Source organism: Bos indicus x Bos taurus, chromosome 22, assembly GCF_003369695.1.
Source record: "Bos indicus x Bos taurus breed Angus x Brahman F1 hybrid chromosome 22, Bos_hybrid_MaternalHap_v2.0, whole genome shotgun sequence".
In the NCBI taxonomy this organism is placed as follows: Eukaryota; Metazoa; Chordata; class Mammalia; order Artiodactyla; family Bovidae; genus Bos; species Bos indicus x Bos taurus.
The window spans coordinates 4,236,575-4,251,541 of record NC_040097.1 but is presented as its reverse complement, the minus strand read 5'-3'; the positions used below and the strand labels follow the sequence as shown (position 1 = coordinate 4,251,541).

The window sequence follows — 14,967 nt, the reverse complement described above, 5'->3', positions numbered from 1 at the left end:
GCCATTCTGACTGGTGTCAGGTGAATATAGTACATTCTTAATGGGGATGTATTTCAAAGGGCTCTTTTAGAAATCCCCTTAGACATTTCTGGCTAATTACAAACTTTGTTCAGTGTATTAAAGCAAACTGTTCCTTTAAAAATTTTTGATACACAGTCAAGTATATAGAAGAAAATAAAATTACCTGGAGAAAAATTATTTTAGTACATTTCCTAGGTTCTGGGGCAAAGCTGGAGGTAGCCTGGAAACCAAGCTTTTTTCCACGGCCCTGGACTAGCCAGTTATTCCTGTGTAGCTTCTGACACAAAATCTCAACTTTTCTAAGAAATTACTGCTCAAAACCTTCTTCCTATTCTGGGAGGCGGTGGGGGAAACACCACCCGAAACCAGAAAGTGAAGCTGTGCTACTCGTGCTTGGTGTGTGACTGTCCTGCACCGATGAGGTGCGGGAGAACCTCTGTTCAGAACATCAGGCGTCATCCTTTCCTGCCCTCTGTTCTTTGTGTAGAATCGGTGCCTTGTGTTTATTCTGTGTTCCAAGGTTGAGAAGTGCAGTGCAGAGTTTTCTTTCTAACAGTTCCACTCTCTCCTCTTTACTAAAATTTCCTTTTACTTTTGTGAAACCTAAAGAGCCTGCCAGTTACGGTGTCATACATTAAGGTACATTTTTAAACTGAAGGCAAAACTCAAAGGCATTTAAAGTTTGAGTAAATTTATTTTTGTTCCCTTTCCTGGAAATGAAACTTTAATGACTGGCAAAATAAATAATAATAATAATCTCCTTATTTCAGCAGTAATCTTTTGTTTGCAAAGTGAGTTTTCTCATTAATTTTCTGACCTTAAGAAAGTGGGAAGTGTGACTGTGTCGGGCAGCTGAAGACCCTCTGGTGCTGCTTCCGGGTGTTGCTGCCCCTGTCTTCTCCACCCCTGTCTACCCATTTGCCTGCAGACTGGGGACCTTAGTTTTGCACAATAGTTTAAGTGTTTAGGCCTTTAAGACAACGAGGCCCAAATTTAAATCCCTGTATTGCCTTTTATAAGCTGTATCATGACAAGTTACATAATATCCTGAGCCTCTGTTCCTGACCTTCATGAAATGAGGCTGATGCTAGCTACAGTGACTAATTTCACAAGTAAAATGGTAGTTATGATAGTTTCTGGAGGAGGAAATGGCAACCCACTCCAGTATTCTTGCCTGGAGAATCCCAGGGACACAGGAGCCTGGTGGGCTGCCGTCTATGGGGTTGCACAGAGTCGGTCACAGCTGGAGCGACTTAGCGGCAGCAGGATGGTTTCTGAGAGTTTCCTACATCAGTGTGTCCTCGATAGCCTTCAGCTGAGTGCAGCTGGGGGCTGGGGACCACCGATTTGAAAAGCATGACACCTGCAGCAGCTTTTGAGAAGGTTCTATCAGAGAAAGCTAGTTTCTCTTGTTTCTTTGACCAGAGGTGGACTGTGTGCTTCTGATAGAAACACTCACACACTGAGAGAGCCAGGACCTGTGTCAAATACTGTGCAGTAGTACTCTGAAAACTGAAAAGTGATTTCGGTGACATTTAATCTTCATTAGAAGCCAGAGCTCCAAGAGCGAGACGGTTCTTTGCTGCTGCTGCTGCTAAGTCGCTTCAGTCATGTCTGACTCTGTGCGACCCCATAGACGGCAGCGCACCAGGCTCCCCCGTCCCTGGGATTCTCCAGGCAAGAACACTGGAGTGGGTTGCCATTTCCTCCTCCAATGCATGAAAGTGAAAAGTGAAAGTGAAGTCGCTCAGTCGTTCCCGACTCTTAGCGACCGCATGGACTGCAGCCTACCAGGCTCCTCTGTCCATGGATTTTCCAGGCAAGAGTACTGGAGTGGGGTGCCACGAGATGGTTCTTTAAATATCCTCTAATCCAGTGGGGTTCCCAAACGTGGCTGGTATCAGAGTACCCAGCTCCAGGGGTACCTTGAAGGAGGAAGGCGTCATGTGCTGGCCGGCTCGGCCAGTCAGCTGTTTCTAGTCATCCCCAGGTTGCTTCACTGCCGGAGCCCAGAATGACTGTTATATATAATCACTTAGTGGGCTCCAGAGATTAGTCAGACCGTAACTGATCACAGCACGTATCCATGGGGAGTCCAGAGAGAAGAGTGACAGGGTGTATGTGTGATAAGTAATTTTTAGAATAATTAGTAGTTGCTTGGTTTTTGAGTTTTTCTTGTCATTTGTTTTGTAAATGTGTCTCTTTGACTTACTGCTGCTGCTTTTTACTAGATGAGTGACTGGATCAGAGCTCAGGCTCTTTAATTACCACTGGAATCACGTCAGAAGCAGCTTAAGCTACAGATTCCTGAGCTTCAGTCAGGATGAACTGAATCAGATGAGTGTGTTAGAGGGGGCAGGCTGGGAAAATACATTTTCCCAGGCTCCTCGGATGACTCTAATACCAGCCACGTTTGGGAACCCCGCTGGATTAGAGGATATTTAAAGAACCGTCTCGCTCTTGGAGCTCTGGCTTCTAATGAAGATTAAATATCACCGATATCACTTTTCAGTTTTCAGAGTACTACTGCACAGTATTTGACGCAGGTCCTGGCTCTCTTACTGCGTGAGTGTTTATTACTTTTCATTGTCTTCATTCTTGGTGTCTTCACAGTTCAGATCAGTCTCTCCCTTTACTGAGTTGTTTTGTTTCTGAAAAGCTGGAAGTCAGTGGGATATTTCTAAGGATATCACTGCTTCAAGAAGCCTTAAAAATAAACTTGTGAAACATTGAAGATGGACAGTTGAAAATATTCTAAACCTTTAAAATAAAAAATCACTTACCTCTCTCTGGAAAGGGGCTGGATTGGCCACTGTCAGCTGTCACATTTTCAGCAGAAGGACTCCACTGTGGGCAGTTTGCAAGCACTGCAAATCTCATTCTGCTCACCCTGCTGCCCATTCTGAGTGTAGTTGCCTTCCTTTTGATTAAGTTTATTGGCTTTAAAAACACTGTATAGGGCTCTTACTGAAATGCTTAAAATCTTGGTTGAAATGTTTATCTAGCTGCTGATATTAGCATGCTGGGTGCTCACACTTTCTGTTAGGCTCTGAAGTGCCTACTGAGCTCCTGAGGACCGGGTACATGGGGGTATGAAGGGGTCTATACTGCTGAGACTACTGGATGGGTATGCACACGTGTTTAAACCAGCAGTGCTGTTTGCCCTGACAGCGGGGCAGAGGCGTTATTTCCTCCACTACCTTCTTGCCCCCCTCTACTGTGCAGTGTATGTGAGACGGCTTTTTGGTTAGGAAGATGAACCATTTTGTTGAAAATAAGTTGAAATACAAATTTTTTTGATACAAAGAACTCATGTCATAGATTGGATTGGTTAATTTTCATTTCTGGTGGATATTTATGTTTGCATGAATATTTCATTGAGTCAAACAACTTCAGTCAATTCAGTTCAGTCGCTCAGCTGCAGCATGCCAGGCCTCCCTGTCCATCACCAGCTCCCAGAGTTTACCCAAACTCATGTCCATTGAGTTGGTGATGCCATCCAACCATCTCATCCTCTGTCGTGCCCTTCTCCTCCTGCCCTCAATCTTTCCCAGCATCAGGGTCTTTTCAAATGAGTCAGCTCTTTACATCAGGTGCCCAAAGTATTGGAGTTTCAGCTTCAACATCAGTCCTTCCAATGAACACCCAGGACTGATCTCCTTTAGGATGGACTGGTTGGATCTCCTTGCAATCCAAGGGACTCTCAAGAGTCTTCTCCAACACCACAGTTCAAAAGCATCAATTCTCCTCTGCTCAGCTTTCTTTATAGTCCAACTCTCACATCCATACATGACCATTGGAAAAACCATATCCTCGACTCGACAGACGTTTGTTGACAAAGTAATGTCTGCTTTTTAATATGCTGTCTAGATTGGTCATAACTTTCCTTCCAAGGAGTAAGCATCTTTTAATTTCATGGCTGCAGTCACCATCTGCAGTGATTTTGGAGCCCCCCAAAATAAAGTCAGTCACTGTTTCCACTGAGACCGGATGCCATGATCTTAGTTTTCTGAATGTTGAGCTTTAAGCCAACTTTTTCACTCTCCTCTTTCACTTTCATCAAAAGGCTCTTTAGTTCTTCTTAACTTGTAGATGGTGTCATCTACATATCTGAGGTTATTGATATTTCTCCCGGCAGTCTTGATTCCAGCCTGTGCTTCCTCCAGCCCACCGTTTCTTATGATGTGCTCTGCATCTAAGTTAAATAAGCAGGGTGACAGTATACAGCCTTGATGTAGTCCTTTTCCTATTTGGAATCAGTCTGTTGTTCCATGTCCAGTTCTAACTGTTGCTTCCTGACCTGCATACAGGTAGAAAGGGAAAGTTGATCATTTTCTCTCTCCCAACTACTCTCTCTTGGGGCTTCCCTGGTGGTTCAGTGTTAAAGAATCTGCTTGCCAATGCAGGAGACGTGGGTTTGATTTCTGGGACGGGGAGATCCTCTGGAGAAGGAAATGGCTACTCACTCCAGTATTCTTGCCTTGGAAATCCCTTGGGAAATTCCATGTAGCCTGGTGGGCTATGGTCCATAGAGTCAAAAAGAGTCAGACACATCTTAGTGACTAAACAACAAGAAACCACTTTCTCTTAGGGGTAAGAGCTATTTTTTCACATGCATATGACATATATAGACATATATAGGTTCCCCACCCTTTAAATAATCTTCTTGTCATTGTTCAGTTGCTAAGTCATGTGTGTCTCTTTGCAGCTCCATGGACTGCAGTACGCCAGGCTCCCCTGTGCTTCATTATATCCCGGAGCTTGCTCAGTCTTATGTCCATTGAGTTGGAGATGTTATCTAAACATTTCATCCTCTGTCACCCTCTTCGTCTTTTGCCTTCAATCTTTCCCAGCATCAGGGTCTTTTCCAGTGAGTTAGCTCTATGCATCAGATGGCCAAAGTACTGGAGCGTCAGTCTTTCCACCAAGTATTGGGAGTGGATTTCCTTTAGAATTGATTGGTTTGATCTCCTTGCAGCCAAGGGACCCTCAAGAGTCTTCTCCAGCACCACAGTTCAAAAGCATCAATTATTCGGCGCTCAGCCTTCTTCATGGTCCAACTCTCATACCTGTATGACTACTGGAAAAACCATAGCTTTGACTATTCGGACCTTTATTGGCAAAGTGATGTCTCAGCTTTTTAATGTGCTGTCTAGATTTGTCATAGCTTTCCTTCCAAGGAGCAAGCATCTTATAATGTCATGGCTGCAGTCACTGTCTGCAGTGATTTTGGAGCCCAAGAAAATAAAATCTGCCACTGTTTCTACCTTTTGCCCTTGTATTAGCAATGAAGTGATGAGACTGGATGCCATCATCTTTGTTTTTTGAATGTTGAGTTTCAAACCACCTTTTTCACTCCTCTTACATCCTCATCAAGAGACTCTAGTTCCTTTTCACTTTCTGCCATTAGTGTGGTATCATCTACATATCTGAGGTTATTGATATTTCTCCTGGCACTCTTGATTCCAGCTTGTGATTCATTCAGCCCAGCATCTCACATGATGTACTCTGCATGTAAGTTAAATAAGCAGGGTGACAATATACAGGCTTGATGTACTCCTTTCCCAATTTGGAACCAGTCTATTGTTCCATGTCCAGTTCTAACTGTTGCTTCTTGACCTGGATATAGTTTTCGCAGGAGACAGGTAAAGTGGTCTGGAATTCCCATCTCTTTAAGAATTTTCCATAGTTTGTTGTGATCCACCCAAAGGCTTTCACATAGCCAGTGAAGCAGAAGTAGGTGTTTTCCTGGGATTCCTGTGCTTTCTCTGTAATCCATCGAATGTTGTCATTTTGATCTCTGGTTCCTCTGCCTTTACTGAACTCAGCTTGTACATCTGAAAGTTCTTGGTTCACGTATTGCTGAAGCCTAACTTGAAGAATTTTGAGCATAACTTTGCTAGCATGTGAAATGAGTGCAGTTGTATGGTAGTTGGAACATTCTTGAACATTGTCCTTCTTTGGTATTGGAATGAAAACTGACCTTTTCTAGATGAAGACTGACCTTTTCCAGTCCTGTAGCCACTGCTGAGTTTTCCAAATTTGGTGGCATATTGAGTGCAGTTAGAACTGGACATGGAACAACAGACTGGTTCCAAATAGGAAAAGGAGTACGTCAAGGCTGTATATTGTCACCCTGCTTATTCAACTTATATGCAGAGTACATCATGAGAACGCTGGGCTGGAAGAAGCACAAGCTGGAATCAAGATTGCCGGGAGAAATATCAATAACCTCAGATATGCAGATGACACCACCCTTATGGCAGAGAGTGAAGAGGGACTAAAAAGCCTCTTGAAGGTAAAAGAGGAGAGTGAAAAAGTTGGCTTAAAACTCAACATTCAGAAAACTAAGATCATGGCATCTAGTCCCAACACTTCATGGGAAATAGATGGGGAAACAGTGTCAGACTTTATATTTTGGGGCTCCAAAATCACTGCAGATGGTGACTGCAGCCATGAAATTAAAAGACTCTTACTCCTTGGAAGGAAAGTTATGACCAACCTAGATACCATATTCAAAAGCAGAGACATTACTTTGCCAACAAAGGTCCGTCTCGTCAAGGCTATGGTTTTTCCTGTGGTCATGCATGGATGTGAGAGTTGGACTGTGAAGAAAGCTGAGCACCGAAGAATTGATGCTTTTGAACTGTGGTGTTGGAGAAGACTCTTGAGAGTCCCTTGGATTGCAAGGAGATCCAACCAGTCCATTCTGAAGATCAGCCCTGGGATTTCTTTGGAAGGAATGATGCTAAAGCTGAAACTCCAGTACTTTGGCTACCTCATGCGAAGAGTTGACTCACTGGAAAAGACTCTGATGCTGGGAGGGATTGGGGGCAGGAGGAAAAGGGGATGACAGAGGATGAGGTGGCTGGATGGCATCACTGACTCGATGGACGTGAGTCTCAGTGAACTCCAGGAGTTGGTGCTGGACAGGGAGGCCTGGCGTGCTGCGATTCATAGGGTCGCAAAGAGTCGGACACGACTGAGCGACTGAACTGAACTGAACTGAGTGCAGCACATTAACAGCATCATGTTTTGGCTTTTATTTATTTATTTAAAAAATGTATTTATTTCTTAGTTCCCTGACCAGGGATTCAACCCTTGTGGCCCTTGTGGTGGAAGTGGAGAGTCCTGAGGTGGAGAGTCCTAACCACTGGACCACCAGGGAAGTCCTCCTTTTAGGATTTTAAATAGCTTAGCTGGAATTCCATCACCTCCACTAGCCTTGTTTGTAGTCGTGCTTTCCAAGGCTCACTTTACTTTACATTCCAGGATATCTGGCTTTAGGCGAGTGACTAGACCATCATGATTATGGGTCATTAAGACCTTTTTTTTTTAAATAGTTCTGTGTATTCTGTCACTTCTTGATCTCATCTGCTTCTGTCAGGTCCTTACCCGTTCTGTCCTTTATCTTGCCAGTCCTTTCGTGAAATGTTCCCTTGATATCTCCAGTTTTCTTGAAGAGATTTCTAGTCTTTTCCAGTCTATTGTTTTCCTCTTTTTGCATTGTTCACTTAGGGCCTTTTTATCTCTCTTTGTTCTCTGAAACTGTGCATTCAGTTGGGTATATGTTTCCCTTTCTCCTCTGCATCTCTTCTTTTCTCAGCTATTTGTAAAGCTTCCTCGGACAGCCACTTAGCCTTCTTGCATTTCTTTTTCTTTGGAATGGTTTTGATTACTGCCTCGTGTACAGTGTTACGAGCTTCTGTCCATAGTTCTTCAGGCACTCTGTCAGATGTAATCTTTTGAATCTAATACTACTCTTTGTGTTATTCTGAAAAATATTTTCCCCCAATTAAGATGGGGGGACCTGACCCCTTCTGACAGGTCATTAGAAGTAATATAGTAACAGCACAGTGTGGCACATGCTGATGTTCAGTGCTTTATCCCAGCTCTCGCCTGTCGCTGGGCATCCTGGTTGTTCCCCCTGTGTATGGATTTGCCATCACAGTTGGCTCTTGAACAACTTGAGGGTTATGGGTGCCCTCCCTGTGTGCAGTTGCGAACTCAGATATAATTTATAGTCAGCCCCTGGGTATGTTGCTGTGTATCTCCTGTTCCGTAGCCTTTGGATCAAACAACCACGACTCATGTAGTACTGTGGTATTTATTACTGAAAAAAGGCCACGTGTAAATGGACCTGTGCAGTTTAGAGCCGTGTTGTTCAGGGGTCAGCTGTCCAAGCAGTGCTGTCCTACATTCTCTCCTTACACTGTTACAGACCGATGCCTTTATTCTGTGCTTACTTTCCAAGGAGTATGCTTGCACAGCCTGTGTTTGTTCTAACGGGGGTCCTTCGTTTGTAGGTCAATGTGCGGAATGGAATGAGCTTGCATGACTGCCTCATGAAAGCTCTCAAGGTGAGGGGCCTGCAACCAGAGTGCTGTGCAGTGTTCAGACTTCTCCACGAACACAAGGGGTAAGAGCTTGAAAGTCAGCCAGGTCTGCCTTCATACTAGTAAGGATCTCCTAGCTTCAGATAATAACCGTTTCCATTAAACAAAAAACAAGTACTTGCTTCCTATTGAACAGTGAATATTTGAATATCTTGTTTATAAAGAGACAGCTTAGAAAAGTAAGATACCAAGACCTTGAACATTTTGCTTAAATATCACATTGGAAAATAAAATACATGTTAGGTGCTGGATACTGTTTCCACAGAAGGAAGCAGTAACGTCAGATGGTATGTTTCTTCAGAGCAAGGCTTTTGTATTTGCTGTAAGGCAGTTAACAGAACGGGTACTCAGAAAGTGTTTGCCTTATTATTTATAGTTAAAGAATGTTGTCTGTAAGAGAGAAACTTTTACAGTTCACTCATTTTTATTCAGTTCTACTAAATCCCAGCAGTTTGATAGACACAGGGGTAAAAGATGCAGGAGAATTTGCTTCAGGGATGATCCATAGAATATCCTATTTCTAATGATGGTGGAAAGATAGAGACATCATCTCACAGTCTAGGAGTCATAATAATAAATACTCTGAAGCATCAGAGCTGTCTGTGACTATCCGTTACCTGTTATCGTCTCCCCAGAAATCTGGGATGATACCTTAACTTTCCCTTCTTTTTTTGCTTGCATGTTCTGTTTTTCAAGGTACTCCCTAGTTTGAGAGAGGAGCCTAGGGAATGAGTCTGCTCAGAAGGGTGAGCATAAAGTCATCTGTTGATGATGCTCCTTTCAGCTTCGGAGGCTTTTTGCTGAAGTGCAAATCTTTGAAGCAGATGGCAGCTCTGTCTGGGTACAATTGCGGGTTGGTCCCCAGGCTCATGCATAGAGCTCCTTAGATATTGGGGTGCTGAGATGGTGGGGGGGGCTTGAGCCCCCCGGTCCAGGCACGTTTGTTTGGAGCCATCCTCAGTTCTCCCTTGGGTGGAGAGTACCTGAGGGCTGATCAGAAGACAGCACAACTCTCATCTTCGCCACTAGGGCGAAATGGAGTCATGTTGGGTTTCCTGTACCCAGTTCAGGGAATTATATTAAGGAATGGATTGTTTCCTGTTAGATAATCAGACAAATGGCTCTGAAGGCTTCTTGTAGGTAAAGGGAGAGGTTTGAATGGCGCTGTGTACGCAGTGTTCTCTTCCTGTCCTAGGGTCTTCTTCCTTCAGGAGATGGGCCGGATGGACTGCACAGGACACAGGAAAGGAGTTGGGCATTCATTTTTACTTACATATACCTGCGTTTATGTCTCGTGTAGGCACAGAAAGAATAGTTTCAGAGTAAATATTAAGACACTTAAGTCTTTCCTCAGTTTATATTTATAAACAGTTCTACAGAGTTGAGCCCATTATTAATAGAAAAAGTGCATTTCGTTTGTGATTCCTTTCTACTTATTTTCAAGAGTGAAATAGGCTAGTGAAGATTATATTTTGCTACTCTCACAATATTTTTAACCCGTTTTATAGGATTTTTATAGGATTCTAATGTTTAAAGATGTCCAATTTATTGCAGATTTCGTTATGAGATTGTTTTATTGCATTGTTTAAGGAAAACTTTATTCTAAGAGTACCCATTTGGAGTCTGACTGACCTAGATTCCAAATAGGTCTTTAAACTCTGTGTAGCCTTGAGCCAAATTACCTTCTTAGAGCCCCAGTTCTCTTGTTTTTAAGATGGAGGTAAGAATGCCTGCTTTATGGATTTGTTGTATGAATTAAATGTTAGTGTTGTATGGGGCTTATGTAGCATGAGCTAAATGGTATTTATTATTTACTGGTATTCAACTCTTTTACCTTGTTTAAATATTTCCCTTTTGTGTTATGCTTTTAAAAATCCTCTTTAGTAAAAAAGCACGGTTAGATTGGAATACTGATGCTGCCTCGTTGATCGGAGAGGAACTTCAAGTGGATTTCCTGGATCATGTTCCCCTCACAACACACAACTTTGTAAGTGGCGGATCTCTTCTCTCTTTGTGGTATGTTGGGTGCTTTGGCTGGCACAGTAGGAATTTCTCAGATAATAAGCAGGTATATTGTTGGATTGTTTAAAGCTGTGCTATTATTGTTTACAGTAAAGCAGTTTAGGTTTCACTAGATCACAGATGTACTTCAGTTTCTATGTATGAATTTTATTACAAATGTTGGAAGTATGATTCTCCATTGTAATAAAACCTCATGGGGGCCAAGGAGGAAATTATTTTGTCTTTTATTCAGCATAATTTACACACCTGTATTCTTGTTCCAGGCTCGGAAAACCTTCCTGAAGCTTGCCTTCTGTGACATCTGTCAGAAGTTCTTGCTAAATGGATTTAGATGTCAGACTTGTGGCTACAAGTTTCACGAGCATTGTAGCACCAAAGTACCCACTATGTGTGTGGACTGGAGTAATATCAGACAGCTCTTGTAAGGCATTGTTCTTTTTTCAAAGAATATAAGGGGATAGAGAGGTATAAACCCCCTTGGAGGGTGCATATTGTGTATTTGACTGACAGGTCTGGGTTTTAGACTTTCTAAGTGAATTATCATGATCTGGAAATGATCTACTTTAGAAATATGACAGTTCTGAAATCAGTAAGTTTTAGTGTGGCTTGTATACAACTTTCTAAAACAGCTGGGAGGACTATCATCTAGAGATTGATATACTGTGATTCTGTAAGACAAAGAGCACGTTGACATGGAGAGCCCCCAGGGTTTACTGGGTTGCTAGGAGACACTCCTCTGTATTGTATTAAATAATGCTGACAAGACCTCTTCTGCAGAGAAGGAGTAGTAGGTATGGTTGGTGCTGTTTTCTTCACCTCAAACTAGGGAAAACAGTAGTCTTCAAATGATTTTACAGTAACCTTAAACACATATGTCCCTCTGACGACAAGCCAGTTACTCAAATATATTCCATATAGACAAACTATTTTTTTTAGTAAGGTTTAATAAAGAAGTATTCCAGAGCACCTCTTAAAACCTGTGAACACGGACAGGAAACGTTGGAGTTGCACTTTACCCCTTTTTGAGGGCGCTAGAAAAATAGAGGCGTGTTATCATGAAGCCATCATGGGAGCACCTGTTTTGCTTTCGTGGTAGTCACATGTAGCTTTTGCAGAGAGAACTTCTCTCTTTTGCAGAGAGAACTTTGTAAGTAGCACAGACTTTGGAGTCCAGCAGACACTGGTCAGAATTTCACTGTTGCATTAACTAACTGTCATTACTTCTGAGCTTTGGCTCACTCATCTGTAGAAGAGGGCATCCCCTGGCTGCAGCATTCTTGTGAGCCTTATGTGAGAACGCATGAGCTTTCCAGTCACTGAGTGCTCATCTCATGGAGGGAAGATGCCCAGTTGATGTGAATATCACTTTTCCTCTATGTATGACTTTTGGTGCTGACGGTGATCTGTCCTTCATACCTCAGTCTTACCATTTGTGCAATTCTGAGACAGAATGTTTCCAGAAAAGCTATATGATTTAGGTTACAAAGTGCCCTACTATATATAGATTTTTTAAAAAACACTATTTCGATGTAGTTGGACATTAGGCCAGTATTTCCTAGAAATGCACACTAGAGACTCTGTGTTCATTGGCAGGTCAAGATTGTCCACGTTTTGTAGTCATTTAAGCCAGTCACTTAGGTTGGTAGTCCATTGGTGGACTTCCCAGGTGGCTCAGTGGTAAAGAATCCATCTGCAATGCAGGAGACCCTGGTTTGATCCCTGGAGAAGGGAATGGCTACCCACTCCAATATTGCATGGAGAATTCCATGGATAGAGGAGCCTGGCGGGCCACAGTCTGTAGGGTCGCAAAGAGTTGGACGTGATTTGAGCTACTTACAAAACTTACTCTGCTGCTAAGTCACTTCAGTCATGTCCGACTCTGTGCAACCCCATAGACTGCAGCCCACCAGGCTCCCCCGTCCCTGGGATTCTCTAGGCAAGAACACTGGAGTGGGTTGCCATTTCCTTCTCCAATGCAGGAAAGTGAAAAGTGAAAGTGAAGTTGCTCAGTTGTGCCCGACTCTTAGCGACCTCATGGACCGCAGCCTACCAGGCTTCTCCGTCCATGGGATTTTCCAGGCAAGAGTACTGGAGTGGGCTGCCATTTCCTTCTCCGATGAATGTGATTGGCTCTCATCATAACCGACATGCCCATCCACGTCCCCTCCAAACTGCCCACAGTAGAAAGGATAAGACTGAAACCCAGAGAGAGAAAGTGACCACCGCTCTGAGGGGCTCCTGAGTCTCCTCCCTGGCTTCAATTCTGAGGCCTGGTTGTTGATCAGGGACTGCCGAGCTGCTATGTCTGAATCCTCTTCCCCTCCGGGATCCTGTGGCCCAGGAGACGTGAGCAATAAGAAATAGCTGGCCAGCAACTTACTCTGAGTAGCCTAAAATGGTCCAGGAAAGTGTGATGAGGAGAAGCTCAGTTTGGAAGGCCAAGTAGGCTGACTGTAAAATCACTACTGCAAGTCTGTAAACCAGTCTTTCTCTGATTTCATTTAGATTGTTCCCAAATTCCACTGTTGGTGATGGCGGGGTCCCAGCGCTGCCTTCTTTGACGATGCGTCGGATGCGAGAGTCTGTTTCCCGGATACCTCCTGGGTACTTTGCACCTACTGCTTTTATGGGAAGTTGTACTGGGGCAGATGGGATTGAAATTGTGAACACAGAGGACAGGAGTTCCCTTGGGTTCCTGTCTCTTTCCATGTACACTCTGTGCAGCCTCTGTGGAACTCAGCATTGGTGTTAGAGCAAAATGTGGAACTTTCTTTTTGTAGTCCTTTAGTTCTTAAATTCTGGAAAGTGAATACAATTAATTCTGGTATCCTGGTGTGTTCGTTATATCTCATTTGTGTGTTTTGTTTTTGTATTTTTTATTGGAATGTAATTGCTTTACAATGTTGTGTTACTTTCCCCTCTGCAGTGAAGTAAATCAGCTGTGTGTACACAGGTATCCCCTCCCTCTCCCATCCCATCCCTCTAGGCCATCATCTCACAGAGCTGAGCTCTCTGCGCTGTACAGTGGCGGCCCTCTAGCTGTCTGTCTTACACGGTAGTGTATATATGTCGGTCCTCCTCTCCCAGTTCATCACACCCTCCCCTTCCCTCACTGTGTCTACAAGTCCGTTCTCTACGTCTGTGTCTCTAGGGCTGCCCTGCAAATAGATTCTTTGGAGCCGTGATTCTAGATTCCACATACATGCATCAATATTTGACATTTGTTTTTCTGACTTACTCTGTATGACAGACTCTAGATCCATCCACATCTCTACAAATGATCCTGTTTTTTTCCTTTTATGGCTGACTCATATTCTCATGTATATATGTACCACTTCTTCTTTATCCATTCATTACATTTTAAAGACTTTGAGATTTGCCTTTGTCAGTATGCAGTGAGCCTCAGGGAAAGGGTCCCAAAATGATATACGGTGATTCAATAAAAATAAGACCCTCGACTTTGAAATACTTATTATGGCCTTGCATTGCTAAAACCATGATGTTTAATAAACTGCTATCTTGAAAAAATCTAATTAGATTTTTAATATAAATAATCCATTTTAATGTGCCTGTAAGTTTGCACATAATCTGTCTTTATTCTGTTTTCCAACTTTAAAATAAGTTTTGTTGAGTTCACATGCCTCACTCAGTTTTACACATGAATTTGGAACCTAAAATAATTCTACATCTTTGCCCAAAATATCTGACTTTAATTTATATGTAGTCATATAATATTTAATGGCCTTTGTAAAACTAACATGGAAATGATTCAAGGCAGCATATCTTAGAATAAGGAATTTGTATTGAAATGATACTTGGATGTATTGTTCAATGACCTTTATTTTTCTTGATAATTTGAAAAGCATGTCTGACTGAAAAACTACTTGCTTCTGAATATTTAGATAGAAGAAGCCAGGCCTCTGAGGCCATTCATGTTGAATTGCCTGGAAAGGCAACTTTTCAAGGCCGAGGAACAATTTCTCTTGAAAAAGTCTTTCATCCCTTGAATTCATGCATGGTGCTAACCTTGTCTGAACGAAACCCAGAGTAATCTTTTGAGCAAATGACAGTGTTACACTGAATGCATGTTCCCAGTTTGGCTGGTGGGAGAGTGGCATTGGGTAAAAGAAGCCAGGGATGAACGTCAGAGGTATGCAGATCTGAAAATCAAAGTCATTGTAATTGATTTTGTGAGCCGTTTATGGGGAGAGGATGCCCATGAGTAAAGTGCTGCCTGTGTGCAGGCACGCTGGGCAGGTCTAAGACGGTTAGACATCTTCCTTCAGGTTTTCTAATTTAGTCTCGAAGTGAACCTGGGAAAGTTCCAGCTAGCTTAATTGTAGAGGGTGGTGTTGAGATGGTCTAAAATTTTGGCGTATTCTGTAGACGTGGTTTATTGAAGTACCATTTCTTTTTACGTGAATTCTGAGCATGTATATTATTTCCTTTTTAAAAATTTGCATGCAGAGGCACCTCAACAGAAGAAAAATTTTTAATGGTGCATATTTAGATTGACAAAAGAAAGGAA

General features: G+C 42.7%; 1 protein-coding gene across 4 annotated transcripts in view; it reads left to right on the top strand.

Moving 5' to 3' along the window:
* The window catches only part of RAF1 (Raf-1 proto-oncogene, serine/threonine kinase), a 75,967-nt gene that overhangs the window by 47,632 nt on the left and 13,368 nt on the right, over positions 1 to 14,967 (top strand). For all 4 annotated transcript variants that reach the window (XM_027523254.1, XM_027523255.1, XM_027523252.1 and 1 more), the window contains 4 exons: positions 8,328 to 8,440; positions 10,302 to 10,404; positions 10,703 to 10,860; positions 12,945 to 13,043. In XM_027523254.1, the coding sequence (XP_027379055.1) occupies positions 8,328 to 8,440; positions 10,302 to 10,404; positions 10,703 to 10,860; positions 12,945 to 13,043 (473 nt within the window). The remainder of the gene's footprint in view (positions 1 to 8,327; positions 8,441 to 10,301; positions 10,405 to 10,702; positions 10,861 to 12,944; positions 13,044 to 14,967) is intronic.